The 15,811-nt window shown below is 39.7% G+C and overlaps 1 protein-coding gene across 1 annotated transcript in view; it reads right to left on the bottom strand.

Moving 5' to 3' along the window:
• The window catches only part of PHF11 (PHD finger protein 11), a 33,264-nt gene that overhangs the window by 4,623 nt on the left and 12,830 nt on the right, over positions 1–15,811 (bottom strand). The window contains exons 3-8 of the mRNA XM_011939440.1: positions 11,005–11,112; positions 5,998–6,131; positions 3,516–3,562; positions 2,363–2,427; positions 1,217–1,283; positions 245–376 (exon numbers count right to left, since the gene is read on the bottom strand). Coding sequence (XP_011794830.1) covers positions 245–376; positions 1,217–1,283; positions 2,363–2,427; positions 3,516–3,562; positions 5,998–6,131; positions 11,005–11,112 — 553 coding nt within the window. The remainder of the gene's footprint in view (positions 1–244; positions 377–1,216; positions 1,284–2,362; positions 2,428–3,515; positions 3,563–5,997; positions 6,132–11,004; positions 11,113–15,811) is intronic.

A 15,811-nucleotide genomic window follows, 5' to 3' on the forward strand; every position in this document is an offset into this window, starting at 1 on the left:
AACCCGGGAGGCAGAGGCTGCAGTGAGCTGAGATCCCACCACTGTACTCTAGCCTGGGCAACAAGGGTGAAACTCTGTCTCACAAAAAAATAAAATAAAATAAAATAAAGAATGAGCTAAAGAAGAAGAAAAAAGCAGTATAGGAAGAAAATGGGCCTTTTTTTTTTTTTCTTGGGTTTGTTTTGTTTTACATCTAGGTCTGGGAGAAGTCTGTATACTTAGAAATATTGCTATTCATCAGTACCTGATTCTGAAGTAGTCTCATCCATGAGTTTTTCTGGAATTGAATGAACTTTGTCTAATATTTCTTCAAGTAAGTAATTAAGCAGTCCTGCTTCCTTGCATTTCTTAAGAAAAGGAACTTTCACAGTTGCATCTAAGAATAAGACAAACATTTGAGAAGGAAATAATCTTAGGGCAGCTAATCATAAATTACTTTATGCTTATTTCTTCAGACCTTGCCTAGTGGTGGATGACATACTTAGTAAAATAATACAGCACCTTCACCATTTCTATTAATTATAATTTCATCATACCTCATTTTTTTTGGCCAGCTGAAACAATGAATGAAATGTTACAAAAAGTAAAAATGAAAATTTCTCTGCTTACAATAACTATATGAGTTAAGAGGATTTTTTAAACATATAAAAACTGTAATTTTTAAAATTTCAATACCTTTTGGGGAACAGGTAGTTTCGGGTTACATGGACAAGTTCTTCAGTGGTGATTTCTGAGATGTTGGTGCACCTGTCACCCGAGCAGTGTACACTGTTCCCGATATGTAGTTGAATTAAGGGATTTTAAAAGATTACCCTTAAATATTTGACCTAACAGCCCCTGTCACTTTTTGTCACAGTTTGTATGTGTTGTTAGTGGAATGTCTATTTCTTTAAAGAACAGAGAACTACAATTACAGGGATCACAATGTGAGGGGCGACGTATCACTGGATTCTGAGCTCAGGCAAGCCTGTCTGCGTCTTCGTTAAGAGGTCTGTCTTTTCTTAATACTGAAGACAACGGACCATTCCAACCTAAGTTATCTTGATATGCTGGGATTACAATAAAGTGGATAGTTACGATAAAGACTTATACTCATTAATTACTACAAGCCTAGAAGAATAAAGATTTAGGCGGGATACCAAGTTTGAAACACGTGGGTTGACATTTTTGTAAGTATTGTAGGCCATATTTGTTACAGACAACACTTAGCGCAAACCTGTGTGTCTACCATGCTCTTCTTTCACTTGGCTTACGAATGTATTACATTTCATTGTTTCGGGTGACTAGAAGGAGAGAAAATCAAGATTGCATTACATTGATTTTAATATTGCATAAAATGAAAACCAGTCTTTTGCTGTGCATAACTAAATGATACGCCTACAGTAAAAATCATGCCCTGGCTGGGCGCGGTGGCTCACACCTATAATCTCAGCATTTTGGGAGGACGAGGTGGGCGGATCACAAGGTCAGGAGTTCGAGACCAGCCTGGACAACATGGTGAAACCCTGTCTCTACTAAAAATACAAAAATTAGGCAGGCGTGGTGGTACACGCCTGTAATCCCAGCTACTCAGGAGGTTGAGGCAGGAGCATTGCTTGAATCCGGGAGGCAGAGGTTGCAGTGAGCCAAGATCACGCCATTGCACTCCAGCCTGGGCGAAAGAGCAAAACTCTGTCTCAAAAACAACAACAACAACAAAAAAACGCCCCATATTCATATTTAGATGTAAACAGCAAATGTATTTTTGTTTTGTATTATAAAACATCAAGAGGTGTTTGACAAGCACCCCTTGTATAAACAGGAGGAGGTGAAGGTTGCTGGCTTATATGAATTTAGCTTATACATGCTGATGTATAAAAACTTTCAAATCCCCAAAATATTTTCATACATTTTATACATAATAATCCAGAAGTTTATAAGAGCTACAAATTTGGTCAGGTGTGGGTCATGCAGCTGGGAAATACTTGGTTCCATAAGGATGTTTGACTGCACCCTCTGCCCATTTTAACTGTAAGCACCTGTGGGGTCAGATGCTCTCACTAGTTTGGTGCCAGGGAATTTATAGGAACTCAGAGAATGTCACCTCCTGAAGGTTATGTGCTTGGAACTTCCAGCTTCATTTTCATGCTCATCTCATTGTGATACTATCATCTAGGAATTATCTAAGAGCTTCCCAACTATAGGATTCTTCCTAAAAAGGCAGCCTCAGGAGCAGCCTTAGCTGAGAACACAAATGAAGAATGTTCTACAAAGGCTGTCTGTTTGGATGATTTGGAAAGTACATTTCACCTGACATTCAGACTGGTTTAAATAAGGACTCTGTATGAAGAAGTGCAAAGCTATGAAAACTAAGTCAAATTACCTGTATATGATTGCCTGAGAGGTGTTTCTTCCTTCCTCTTTTTCTTTTCACTCCTGAAAACTTAGCTAAAAATATAAACCATTAAAAATTGGAATCCATAAAGGAAAAGATTACTGTTGGACTACATGAAATATACAACTCATATGCCAAAAGTTTTTACAAAGTCAAAAGATATGGCAAACTTCAACTAAGTGTTTGCAGCATTTATGATAAAGGGTTAATTAAAAAAATATAAGTTTAATGCAAAACAGGTAAATTGAGTAGAAAAATGGGCACATGGGGAACTCTCTGGGGAGAGGGTGCATTGAATAGAAAAATGAACAAATTAGGTCATAGGAAAACAAATATAATTGGTGAAAGGATATGGGAATGCACTCAATTTCACTCATAAGTGAAGATATTCAAAGTAAAACAGACTTTAAAGATGAAGATATTTAATAGATGACATTTGCAAGGATTTGGTTAAGTGTGTATTGTTGATGCTTTTCCGTCAGTAAACACTGATTTAAAGCAGAATTTGTAATAGCATTTCCGGCTGAGTTAAAAGGGTAATGACTGAAAAGTGACTGTAGAGGTGCTATTTGGAGAGTGTTATCACCATAAAATGCAGCTGGCATGACGCAGAACTAAGTCTTCCAACGAGGTCTGACTCCAGTTCACAGTGAACATTGCAGATTTAGTGCTGCTAAGACACTGCTGTTCCACTCATGAATGAAAGTATATCCCATAACTCCAGTTAGCCAGGATCCAGTCTGCCTTAATTAGAACTGAAATGCTAACCATGCATCCTTAGGGAATTTTCACTCAGGGAAGGTGCAGCACTTTTTAAATTTTATCTACTGAAAATTCTTATGGAAGAGAAGCAGTCCCAAAAGTCAAGGCTTTTTCCCATGTCTTAGTTTGGTTCTGTGAGTGTAGGGAGAATGAAAGATACCAGGGAATGGTTCAAAGAGAATAGGTCTTGTTCATAAAGAAGAAAAAATTAGTTATATCACATAGTACACAAATAAGTTGTCAATTTTCTAGATATGTAAAATTTTAACTCAAGTATTTATATTTTAATTCAATGAGGCTAGAAAATTGGACTATTCCTTATATTACCTAAATGTTTACCTTTCTTTAAAACCCACAGTGCTAAATTTTAGGAACTTACCACTTTGAGCGCTGTTCGGGAATTGAGCATGTTGTTGGCAAAGCAGTCTGAAATATTTAATTTCAAAGAATTGTAAAATATTTTTATTTACAGTTTTCAAATATCATGTCTATTTTTGTGATTAAAAACATACTACCCTACTTTTCATGATGGTGTCACACTAGAGTTTTGGTTTTTTTAAGCTGTTTAAACCTGTGTAAAATTAGTGACCCACACTGAGTGCAGACGGGAGGCTCAGTCAGGTGTCTTTTGTGCCCTCGGGGACTTAGGAAGATGATTATGTTCTTTCAAGGAATGAGTACTGATGAAATATTATGAACAATACTAGTTCATATACAGTGGTCAGTGGGATTTTACTGTATAAATATACCTAAAGACATGCAGATTTCCATCTGACTGTACAAGATTCTGCTGGTTTTCAACAATAAATAGCACAAAATTGCATGCAGTAATTTGAGGAAAAAGTAGTTTTCAGTGAAAACAGATATTTGCCCCAGATCTTAGATTTGACCTACAAAGGGCCTAGAACTGATTAGTATCTTCCAATAGAAAGCAGCAGCATAGCAGGCTACGATGAAGAAATGAAGTGAGGCCAGGTGCAGTGGCTTATGCCTGTAATCCCAGCACTTTGGGAGGCTGAGGCAGGCGGGTCACGAGGTCAAGAGATCGAGACCTTCCTGGCCAACATGGTGAAACTCTGTCTCTACTAAAAATACAAAAATTAGCTGGGCGTGGTGGCACATGCCTGTAGTCCCAGCTACTCAGGAGGCTGAGCCAGGAGAATCGCTTGAACCTGGGAGGCTGGAGGTTGCAGTGAGCTGAGATTGCGCCATTGCACTCTAGCCTGGCCACAGAAGACTCCGTCTTAAAAAAAAAACAAAAAAGAAATGAAGTGAATCGTTTTATAGAGCTGCTCAGGCTGCTTTCTTTCTAACCTTTCCTCCTCCTCGGCACCCAGCTTCATCTCCCTTCCTCTCCAGATGGCATGGACTCTCAGGAAGCAGTGGCCTCCTCGCCTAGGGGAATGCCGTTTCTTCCCATTTATACCACTTCCCACCTCCTCCATGCAGCCTTCCCAGCAACACTGAAACAAAGTTAATCTCCTCCCACTTTGATTCTGGTATCTCTGAGCACTTTCACTTCCCAAGTACTTAAATTTTTTCAAACATATAAAACAGCGTCGAAAATATCAGGATGAACCCCCATGTTCCCATCCATTCCACAGTGTCAGCAATTCTCAACTCAATGCCAAGCTCCCTTCATGTAACCCCTCCTGCTCTGGTTATCCCGTGTGCTTCTGTTTGCATTGACCCTTATTCTGGCCTTCCCATCAGGTGATAACTTCTCTGAGGTTCAATCTATATTTTTTTCTTCTTTGTATCTCGTAGCACCTAGCAAGGTGCCTCATGTATGATAGGCATGAAAGTTTAAATTCAGTTTAAAAATACATAAAAATTCACCTGTTCCTTGAAAAAACAATGCAAGAAGACTATTTTATTGGGTCCCTATTTGTTAGTTCTTCTAATGGGTTTTTCAAACTTTAAGCTATAGCAGGGACTTCATTCCTTTTCGTTTGATCTTATGTTTAAGGTCATTTTAAAGGTCATACCAAAACAAGTTCTTTGGGAAGGTAAATAATAAAAACGAAACTCTGAGATTATAACAACCTGTGAGTTTCTTAGAAAATCAAATATAAAAAGAAGTGTAGTATGAAATGTACATATTTACACATTTCATGTCTGATTAGCAACAAAATACTTATGGAACTTGCTCAAAATTACATTCAAAATTGTTTAGCAAGCTTCTTTCAATGGTAGGCTTGCCCTCGTGTTTTAGAATATATAGCCCCCATACCTGAAGACAACATGGTGGCAAAGAGCAAGGACTCGGAAGTCCTGCAGCCCAGCTCTGCCACTGACTAGCTGTGTAACCTGGGGACAAGTCACTGAGTGTCTCAAGGCCCCAGTTTCCTCCTCTGGAAAGTGAAGATAATAGTATCTACCTCAGTTGACTATTATGAGGATTAAATGAGTTAACATTTGTAAAGTACTTAGAACTATGCTTGGCATAAAGCAAGCGGTTATTAAATAAATAAATAAAATAGTGCCTGGAACACTATGGGAAAATTGGGAATATATGCCCACCGGCAGGAAAAAACAGCAGCCTCTGAATGGAATTTTAAAAAATCATCTTAAGAATGTAACATAGCTCACAAAAATCATATTTAAAAAAATCATGCTCTCCTAACACTGATCTCATTATTCAAGATATTGTGACTAAAATTATATATATATATATATCACTGAAATTCAAAATTCACATAACCCCTGGGCATCCCGCAAACTGGCTGTGTTCTCATTTCAAAACCATTTACATAAAATTAGTCTTTATTTATTTAAAAAAAAAAAGTCTCCTTGTCTTAATCTAACCATTCCTTATCCCAATCCCCCAAATGTGGTTTTAAAAATGTTTTATTAAATACTTATAAATTCCTCGAACTCCATCAGACTGTGGAACTGCGTCGTCCTTCTTGGCACAGAAAAAGTGGTAATTCTTGTTACAGTTTTTTAAATCACATCCCACGGTGGCTCCTCTTTTATGACAAAATTTGCATTTCTACAGAAGAATAGATTTTACTGAGTAAGTACCTGTTTGTTGTTATTTTTTAAAATTCAAAGATATCATTACATGTTATTTAAGTTCCAGGAGCCCTGCATTTTATCCTGGCATCATGAGCAAGGTTCCATTCTGTTACAAACATTAGGATACAGTACTTACATTTGGCTGCTCATTTGGGAATTTTGGCAAAACCTCAGCTAACCGGAATGCTTGGACAGACAGTTTTGTAATGATCTGATTAAAAGCAGAAAATGCTTTTTGTTTCAAAAAAAACTCTATTTTAAAAATAATTTTCTAAAAAGCAGAACAGGCAAACTTGTCCAGCTCCAGGCAAGGGGCCCCATTAGGGGGCCCTTTGAGACACAGGCGAGAGTGGCCGCTGGCTGTGCTACCAAGAGCGGTGTGATTTCTCTTTCGGACTCAGACCCTGGCGTGGGTGATAATGTCTGTCTTACAGGGTTGCTGTTGAGGATAATGTGAGATAAAGTAAGGGAAACGGCCTTGGAATCTAGGTAGTAGGGCCAAAAATTTTAAAAAATTCTACAACTCCATTAACAGTTTTTTCTTAGTTCAATTTATTTGCTCCCTGCCTTGTATTTATTTATCTATCTGGTATTTTATATGTGAGAGTGGTGTCATGATGGCTAGGCAGTGTGTGGCCACAGCAGCCTAACTGGTTTAGGGGAATCCAGCCAGGACCAAGGCTGATCCGCATGATACTCTGGCTGAATGACGTGGGGGCCCAGTGAACTCACCTTGCAGAACAGGAGGTCACTCACACCATAGCCCAGGGTCGGCACAAGCAAGCACAGAAACAGTTAAAGGAAATTCAAATATAGGCAAGAAATAAGGTTATGATAAAGGTGGAAATTCAAATCAGAGCATACAAGAATGATCATTTAATTTGGGAGGAGGGTAACTGGCTATGTATACAGGAAAAAATAAAGTTAGATCCCTACCTCACAATATACTCCTGAATAAGTTGCACATGGATTAAAGCTCTAACTAGATAATGTTAAACAAAAAACTCTTAAAGATTAGGAAATATAGGAGAAAGAAAAAAGCATAGTATGGAGGCAAGGAAGGCTGTCTAAGGCAGGAAGAAAACCCAGAAGCCACAAATGAAAACTCTTGACAAGCTAGGTGTGGTGGCCCATGCATGTAATCCTACTACTTTGGGAGGCTGAGGCAGGAGGATTGCTTGAGCCCAGGAATTCGAGACCAGTTTAGGCAACACAGTGAGACCTCATCTCTAAAAAAAAAACTTTAAAAATCAGCTGGGCATAGTGGCACACTCCTGTAGTCCCAGCTATGTGGGAGGCTGAGGCCAGAAGACAGCTTGGGCCCAGGAAATCAAGGCTGTGGTGAGCTGTGATTGCACCACTGCACTCCAGCCTGGGCGACAGAAGGACTGACAGAGCTTACTATACAAAAATTTTAAACTTCCATTTTTATAATGAGGGCATTAAAAAATATTTGAAAGACAAGGAAAAGATGGAAAGAAAAATGTAGCATACTAGATAAAGTTTTAAGATTCTGAAAACCTGCAGAAAAATGGTAACTGGCAAATTACAGAAGAAAAAATACAAATGGCTAATAAAAAAATACAAATGGCTAATTTTATTCATTTAAAAATACATGAGTATATAGTATTTATTTAGTATGCAGTAGCTACGACGTGGCAGGCACGGTTTTAGGATAAGGGAAAACAGTAGTGGACAAAGCAGAGAAGATACGTGTCCACGTGAAGCTTACATTCTATCGGAGACAAGGTACAATGATCAAATAAAGCAAAGTTTAAAACATCTCACAAAGTTATATACACATTATATCGAATTAAAATAGGGTGAAGTGACAGAGTGTCACTGGGTCCCTACTTCAGATTGGGCAGTGAGTAAAATGTGTCACCTCTAAGGAGGTGATACGGAAGCTGAGATCTGAATAATAATAAGAGCTCCCAGATGCAAAAAGGAGGAGGAAAGACATTCTAAGCAGAGGGCCTTGGGTGTTGGCCACAAGAATGAGCTTCCCCATTGGCAAGCTACAGCAAGGACAAGACAGATGGCCAGTGCTGTTGGAGCAGCGAAGTGGGCACGGGGAAGTCTTGGGATGATCAAAAGGGTAAGTAAAGGCTGGATCATGTGGGACTTACACGCCAGAGTAAGGAGTTGGGTTTTATCTTTGTGCAAGGGGAACATAAACCGATTAACATTTTTGAAAGATCACTCGGGCTGCTGGGTGGAGAACGAAGGGCTGGGGTAGGGATGGCAGGAGAGACAGTGGGGCGAGGGTCAGTACTAGCTTTAGAGACCAAGATGGGTGACTTCACTATGGTGGATTACTGATGCTGAGAGAAGTGGGTGGATGAACGCAAGATGCATCTAGGAGTTTGTGCCCACGGGCTTGATGTTGGGCTGGGAGGTTGACGAGGAAAAGAGAGTCCTTAGACTTCTGGCTTGGGCAAATGGATAATGATGGTGCTGTTTACTGGGATGAAGAATGAGCAGATTTAGATGGGGAATGTGTGTGTGTGTGTGTGTGTGTAGGAGATGGAACTGTACTTTTTTGGCCACTTTACTCTGAAATGCTATTGGATGCTCATGTGGCTGTGTCAGATTGGTAGTCCGAATCCTAGGGAGGATTGCTGAGGGCCCCTGCTGCTCACCCTCGAGGCACTTGCCCAGCTGTACTGAAACCACCACAGCACTGGCCTCTCCCCGCGACGGGTGTGTGCCATGTATCTGCCCACATAGTCCAAGGGTTCCATAAATGCTGTGAGTGGGTAACTATTACCTCAGGTGACTTTCCTGTCTTCTCTCCTTTATCCTCCACTTCCAACTCATCCCAAAGCCTTCCCAGTAGGGAAGTCTGCATCCCAAGGTCTGCAGAAACCCTCAGATACCTGCTTTCTGCCAAATATTACGCCTCCAGTCAACTGCCCTCATTTCTCAGCCCGGGTCTCTTCATAACTGGATGGCCACTAGAATTTCACAGAGATTTCTTTAACTCTATGTCTCCCCACTCAAATCCAATTAGTGAAGAGCAACAAAAATATTCTAGTTGAGGTTTGTCTGCTACTTTCTAATCAGAGGGGCTCCCTGTTCACCCATCTCATCACACCCAAAATCCTAGGGACGTGGCACTGTCAGCACTAATGATGTCAGCTGCCAGTCTTGCCAAGTATTAATTAGTATAGGGTACACATTGAGAGCAGGATCCACACACTTTTTTTTTTTTTTTTTTAAATTTGAGACAGAGTCTCACTCTGTTGCCCAGGTTGGAGTACAGTGGTGAGCTCATAGCTCACTGCAGCCTCGACTTTCCAGGCTCATGCAATCCTCCTACCTCAGCCTCCTAAGTAGCTGGGACTATAGGTATATGCCAATGTGTTGGGCTACTTTTTTTTTTTTTTTTTGTGGTAAAGACAGGGTCCCACTATGTTGCCCAGGTTGGTCTCAAATTCCTGCGCTCAAGCAGTCCTCCTGCCTTGGCTTCCCAAAGTGCTGGGATTAGAGCCATGCACCACCATGCCTGGGCCACACACAGTCCATTTTTATGACTTGCTTCAGGACCTACTACAGTATTGTGTACACTGCCTACGACAGCATAATTTGCAGAATTCCATCTGGACTGTTCCCTTTCACCCTGAACTTTCCATTTCTTCGATTTATAAAATGGGCATCATTTTACCTATAGCTGGGAGTTTACCTAGAGCAGTGTTTGTAACACACCTACCACTGGATGCTGCTGATGCTGATGCCTTGCAAAGACTAACTAAATGTTTGTCCCCGGTCATTAACCCTGTGGTTGTAGTCAGAGTGTGAGGTGCTCACACTTGCTGTCCTGCTTACTAAGATGTGAAGGGTCCTTGAGAGGAAGTCGCTGCAATAAGCCCAGTGGAATGACTTCTCAGCATTTCTTCCTTCCTGAAGAGCCCCCTTATGACCCATGGGGAGCTGACCCCAGCTCCCAGGGTAGATCTTGATTAGTTATGGCCACTCCCAGCAGTTGGTGCAGAAAAAGGTGTGCAACCTAATTAAACTTTTAGAAGGGGGCTTATTCCATGTGTAGGGATGACCTTTCTTTTTCACTGGATATGAACAAGAAAGCCCGATGCTTCAGTTGCTGCCTGCGGCCACCCTATGACCACAAGGAGACTAGCTGATGTTGGGGACAGGAGGCCAGAGAGGAAGAATCTGGGCCCCTGATGACATTATCAAGCCACTGAATCAACCAGCTTGGAAAGCAGGTGTTTTCTCTGATCAAGTGAAAAAGTAAGCATCCTCTTTGTAAAAGTCTGTTTAACTTGAGCTTACTTCTACTTACAGCAAAAGCATTCTAACTCAGATCCCTTTACTGGTGAAGTATATGGTAGTTTATTTTAAAATATTAAATGTTGGATGGGTGTGGTGGCTCACGCCTGTAATCCCAGCACTTTGGGAGGCCAAGGCGGGCAGATCACCTGAGGTCAGGAGTTCGAGACCGGCCTGGCCAACATGGTGAAACCCTGTCTCTACTAAAAATACGAAAATTTGCCGAGCATGGTGGCCCATGCCTGTAATCCCAGCTACTCGGGAGGCTGAGGCAGGAGAATTGCTTGAACCCAGGAGGCGGAGGTTGCAGTGAGCTGAGACCACGTCACTGTACTCTAGCCTGGGCAACAAGAGCAAAACTCTGTCTCAAAATAAATAAATAAAATAAATAAATAATTAAATGTTAAGTTGAATTGAGGTTTCCAATACAGTTCCTACTTCTTTCAGCTCTCCAAGAAGATTCTCTATCCCTAGTTTATCAGTCAAATAGACTTCCTTTGGAATGCATCCCGAGGGTCTATTCATCCAGTGTAAGAAATAACATCATTTACACTTACCAACTTCCTTCCTCTCTGGATTTCTTTTTTTACTGATTCCACATCAAAACTTCTATCAAGATTAAGTGGATCATGATCCTCACATTCCACAAGTCCTGAAGAATACAGCTGCAGATTGAAAAAAAAAATCCAGAGTATGCACAAAGTAATATTGAAAGCTACATATCAGAAAATCATACCAAAAGTGGAAAATCAAACCAGGAGTGGGAAATGGACTGGGGGTAAAACAGTGGCAACTTTTGGGGTGGATGAACAGACCATAAGCCATCTCATTTCTCTGGGAATGACCCTGGTTTCCAGGCATGTTTTATACTCTGTAATCCTGACCTCTAATAACTCATTGACCTGGGTGGAACCCTGATGCCAAGCTAGGTCAGTCCGATCCCCTATCCTAAAAGTGTGGAATGGGCTTTGAGGAATAGTTGAAGCCACGTGGTCAGAACAAGTCAGTCTGCAAAGAAAGAAAAACAAGGGCTAGAAAGAGGACATTCTAGGTTCCCAATGGCTTTCTAGCTGTTTCTTACACCCACCTGCATGCCGGCCTTTAGGAAACATGAAATGCCCCCAAAACCTTATTATAAATCCCCTTTTATGTTTAGACCGGCTCAAGTCTCTATGTGCTAGTTGAAACCAGAAGAATCCAAATCTGAATTGAAGATCAATATTTCACATATTATACTCAAATAACAAAAGGGCATGAAAAACCTAAGAGTAAATTTTGGTGACATTGGCATAGGCAAAGATTTCATATAAAAATCAGAAAGCATAAAGAAAAAGTAAGTTGGATTCCATCAAAATAAAAATTGTCTTTGAAAGACATTGCTAAGAAAACAAAAAGGCAAGCCAGAGACTGGGAGAAAATATTCACAATACATATCTCTGACAAAAGACTTGTATCCAGAATTTAGAAAACACTTACAACTCAATAATAAGACAATTCAATTAAAAGTGGGCACAAAATTTGAATAGACACTTCATGAAAGAAGGTTTATGAATGGCAAATGAGCACATGAGAAGATACTCAGTATCATTAACCCTCAGGCATATTAAAGCCATAGTGAGATGCAATATACATCTACTGGACTGCCTAAAATAACAAGACCCACTGTTGATGAGGATGTGGAGCAACTGAAATTCTTACATATTATTGGTAGAAATGTAAAATAATGCAATCACTTTTAAAGTTAAACATACACTCACTTTATGACTCAGTAATTCTAGTTCTAGCTGTTTACCCAAGAGAAACATAATCAAACAAGAAAAAGAGATTGAGTGCCCCAAATTAAAGGTAAATAAATAAAATTATCCTTATTTAAAGATGAGGATTGTCCACATACAATATATCCAGGTAAATCTAGAGACTTTTTAGAACTAATAAGACTTTGGTCAGGTTGCTGGATGAGATCAATAAATAAAAATCAATAGTGTTCATATATACTGATAATAGCTCATTTAAAAAAGGTTTCAGAAAAAAGTAACAAAACAAAAAACAAGCCCAGGAATATACCTAACCCCAAGATCTATACCTCTACAGATAAAAATTACTGAATAGCTGGGTGCAGTGGCTCACACCTGTAATCCCAGCACTTTGGGAGGCCAAAGCAGGTGGATCACCTGAGGTCAGGAGTTCGAGACCAGTCAGGCCAACATGGTGAAACCTCATCTCTACTAAAAATACAAAAAATTAGCTGGGCATGGTGGCAGGGACCTGTAATCCCAGCTACTCAGGAGGCTGAGGCAGGAGAATTGCTTGAACCTGTGAGGTGGAGGGTGCAGTGAGCCAAGATCACACCATTGCACTCCAGCCTGGGCAACAAAAGTGAAACTCCGTCTCAAAAAAAATAAAATAAAATTATTGAACAATTTTGAAATTACGAAAGACCTAAATAAAGACACAAAGACTCATACACAGATGCTCAGAACTGATCTTTACCATAAGAGCTCCAAACTGGGAATAACACATCTACCAACAGACGAATGAATAAACAAATTGTGATATATGCATACCAATTAAGTACTATGAAGAATGATAAAGGAACAAGATACAGACACATGCAACATGGATGAATCTAAAACAGTATGCTGAGCAAAGGAAGTGACACAAAGGAGGACAACGATAGGACTCCTTTCATATGAAATCTGAGAAAAGATAAGACAAATCGATAGGGAGTTGGGGTAGGAAGGAATTGATTGCACACAGCATTGAGGAAACCCTTTGGCGTAATGGATATGTTTATATCTTGATGGTGGCAGTGGTTACATGGGTCTCATGTGGTTACGTGTCTCAAAACTTTCTGAATTGGACACTTAAAATGGGTACATTTGATTTTATGTAAATTATGCCAATAAAGTTAACTAAAAAAATGGTAGCAAATCAACATCAACGTATATTAGAATAAAAACATCACCGCGGGGAGTGGTGGCTCATGCCTGTAATCCCAACACTTTGGGAGGCTGAGACAGGAGAATCACTTGAGGCCAGGAGTTCGAGATGAGCCTGGATAACATAGTGGGACCCCCATCTCTACAAACATAAAATAAAAAATTAGCTGAGTATGGTGGTACATGCCTGTACCAGCTACTTAGGAAGCTGAGGTGGGAGGATTGCTTAAGCCCAGGAGTTCAAGGCTTCAGTGAGCTATGATTATGCCACTCCATTCCAGCCTGGGGAGACCTTGTCTCAAATAAATAAGTAAAAATAAAACATCACCATTAAATGGTGTTAATCTAAGAATGGTTTCACAGCAGAAAAAATATATAAGTATAACACACATTACTAACAGAATGAAATGAAAAAACTTAAGACATGAAAACCAAATGCAACAAGCGAAAATCTTTTGTTGTAAAAAATGTTATTAGGCCAGGTATGGTGGCTCACACGTGTAATCCCAGCATTTGGGAGGCTGAGGTGGGAGGATTGCTTGAGCCCAGGGGTTGGATACCAACCTGGGCAACATGGCAAAACCCCATCTCTACAAAAAGTACAAAAAATTAGCTGGGACAGTGGCATATGCCTATAATCCCAACTACTCTGGAGGCTGAGGTGGGAGAATCACTTGAGCCCAGGAGGTCAAAGTTGCAGTGAGGTATGATAGTACCATTGCACTCCAGCCCTGGGCAACAGAGTGAGACCTCGTCTCAAAAAAAAAGCACACACACACACACACACACACACATTTGTTATTAGTACAATAGGTGAAACCTCAGTGGTTTGAGGAATAGATAGTAGTACAACAAAATTTCCTGATTTTGACGTTTACATTGTTATAGTGTGAGAGAATGTTCTTGTGTATTAGTCAGTTCTCATGCTGCTAATAAAGACATACCCAAGACTGGGTAGTTTATAAAGAAAAAGAGGTTTAATGAATTCACAATTCCACATGGCTGGGGAGGCCTCACAATCATGGCAGAAGGTAAGGGGGAGCAAAGCCATGTTTTACACGGCAGCAGGCAAAGAGACATTTTTGGGGAACTCTTCTTTATAAAACCATCACATTTCGTGAGACTTATTCACTATCATGCGAATGGCATGGGAAAAACCCGCTCCCATTATCTCCACCTGGCTCTGCCCTTGACAAGTGGGGATTATTACAATTCAAGGTGAGATTTGGGTGGGGACATGGCCAAACCATATCACCTTATTTGTAGAAAATACATACTAAAGGCTGGGCATAGTGACTCATACCTGTAATCCCAGCACTTTGGGAGGCCGAGGCGGGCATATCATAAGGTCAGGAGATCAAGACCATCCTGGCTAACATGGTGAAACCCTGTTTCTACCACAAATACAAAAAAATTAGCTGGGTGTGGTGGCACGCACTTGTAATCCCAGATACTCGGGAGGCTGAGGCAGGAGAATTGCTTGGACCAGGGAGGCAGAGGTTGCAGTGAGCCAAGATCGCACTACTTCTCTCCAGCCTGGGGCGACAGAGCAAGACTCCGTCTCAAAAAAAAAAAAAAAAAATCATACTAAAGTATTCAGGATAGATAACATATAATTTAATTTAAAATGGTTGTGACCAAAAAAAAAGTTCTTCGTACTGCATATGCAACTTTTCCATAAATTTGTAATTTAAAATAAACATCAAATTATGCACATAAAAAAGTAAAATAAAATAAAGCATTTAGCAATGTTTGTGGCCAGAGAGAGAAAAAGAACCCGGATCATTTCAATAGATGCAGAACAAGCATTTTGTAATATTCAATACACTATAATTTTTAGCAAACTAGAGATAAAGGTAACTTCCTTATTTTAATAAAATGAAATCATTAAGAATGTAAAACATACACAAATTTAATGATAAGATTTTTGAAGCGTCCCATTAATATCAGAAACAAGACAGGGCTCCCAACTTTAATTGCTTGTAATCACCGCTATAATTGAATGTTTTGGAAAAACACAAACAAGAAAAAGAGATTAAGAGTCCTCCGAATTAAAGGTAAATAAATAAAATTGTTCTTATTTAAAGATGAGGATTGTCCACATACAATATATCCAGGTAAATCTAGAGAGGTTTTAGAACTAATAAGACTTTGGTAAGGTTGCTGGATGAAATCAATAAGTAAAAAGCAATAGTGTTCATATATACTGATAATAGTTCATTTAAAAAGCTTTTAGAAAAAAGTAACAAAACAAAACAAAGCAAAAAACTTGCCCAGGAATATGCCTAACCCCAAGTTCTATATGTCTACAGATAAAAATTATTGAACAGTTTTGAAATTTATAAAAGACCTAAATAATTGGAGAGACAGACTCTGCTAATGGATAGGAAAAAAAGACACATTCATATGTTATAATATATAATAT

The sequence above is a fragment of the Colobus angolensis genome, unplaced genomic scaffold (assembly GCF_000951035.1).
Source record: "Colobus angolensis palliatus isolate OR3802 unplaced genomic scaffold, Cang.pa_1.0 Scaffold101, whole genome shotgun sequence".
In the NCBI taxonomy this organism is placed as follows: Eukaryota; Metazoa; Chordata; class Mammalia; order Primates; family Cercopithecidae; genus Colobus; species Colobus angolensis.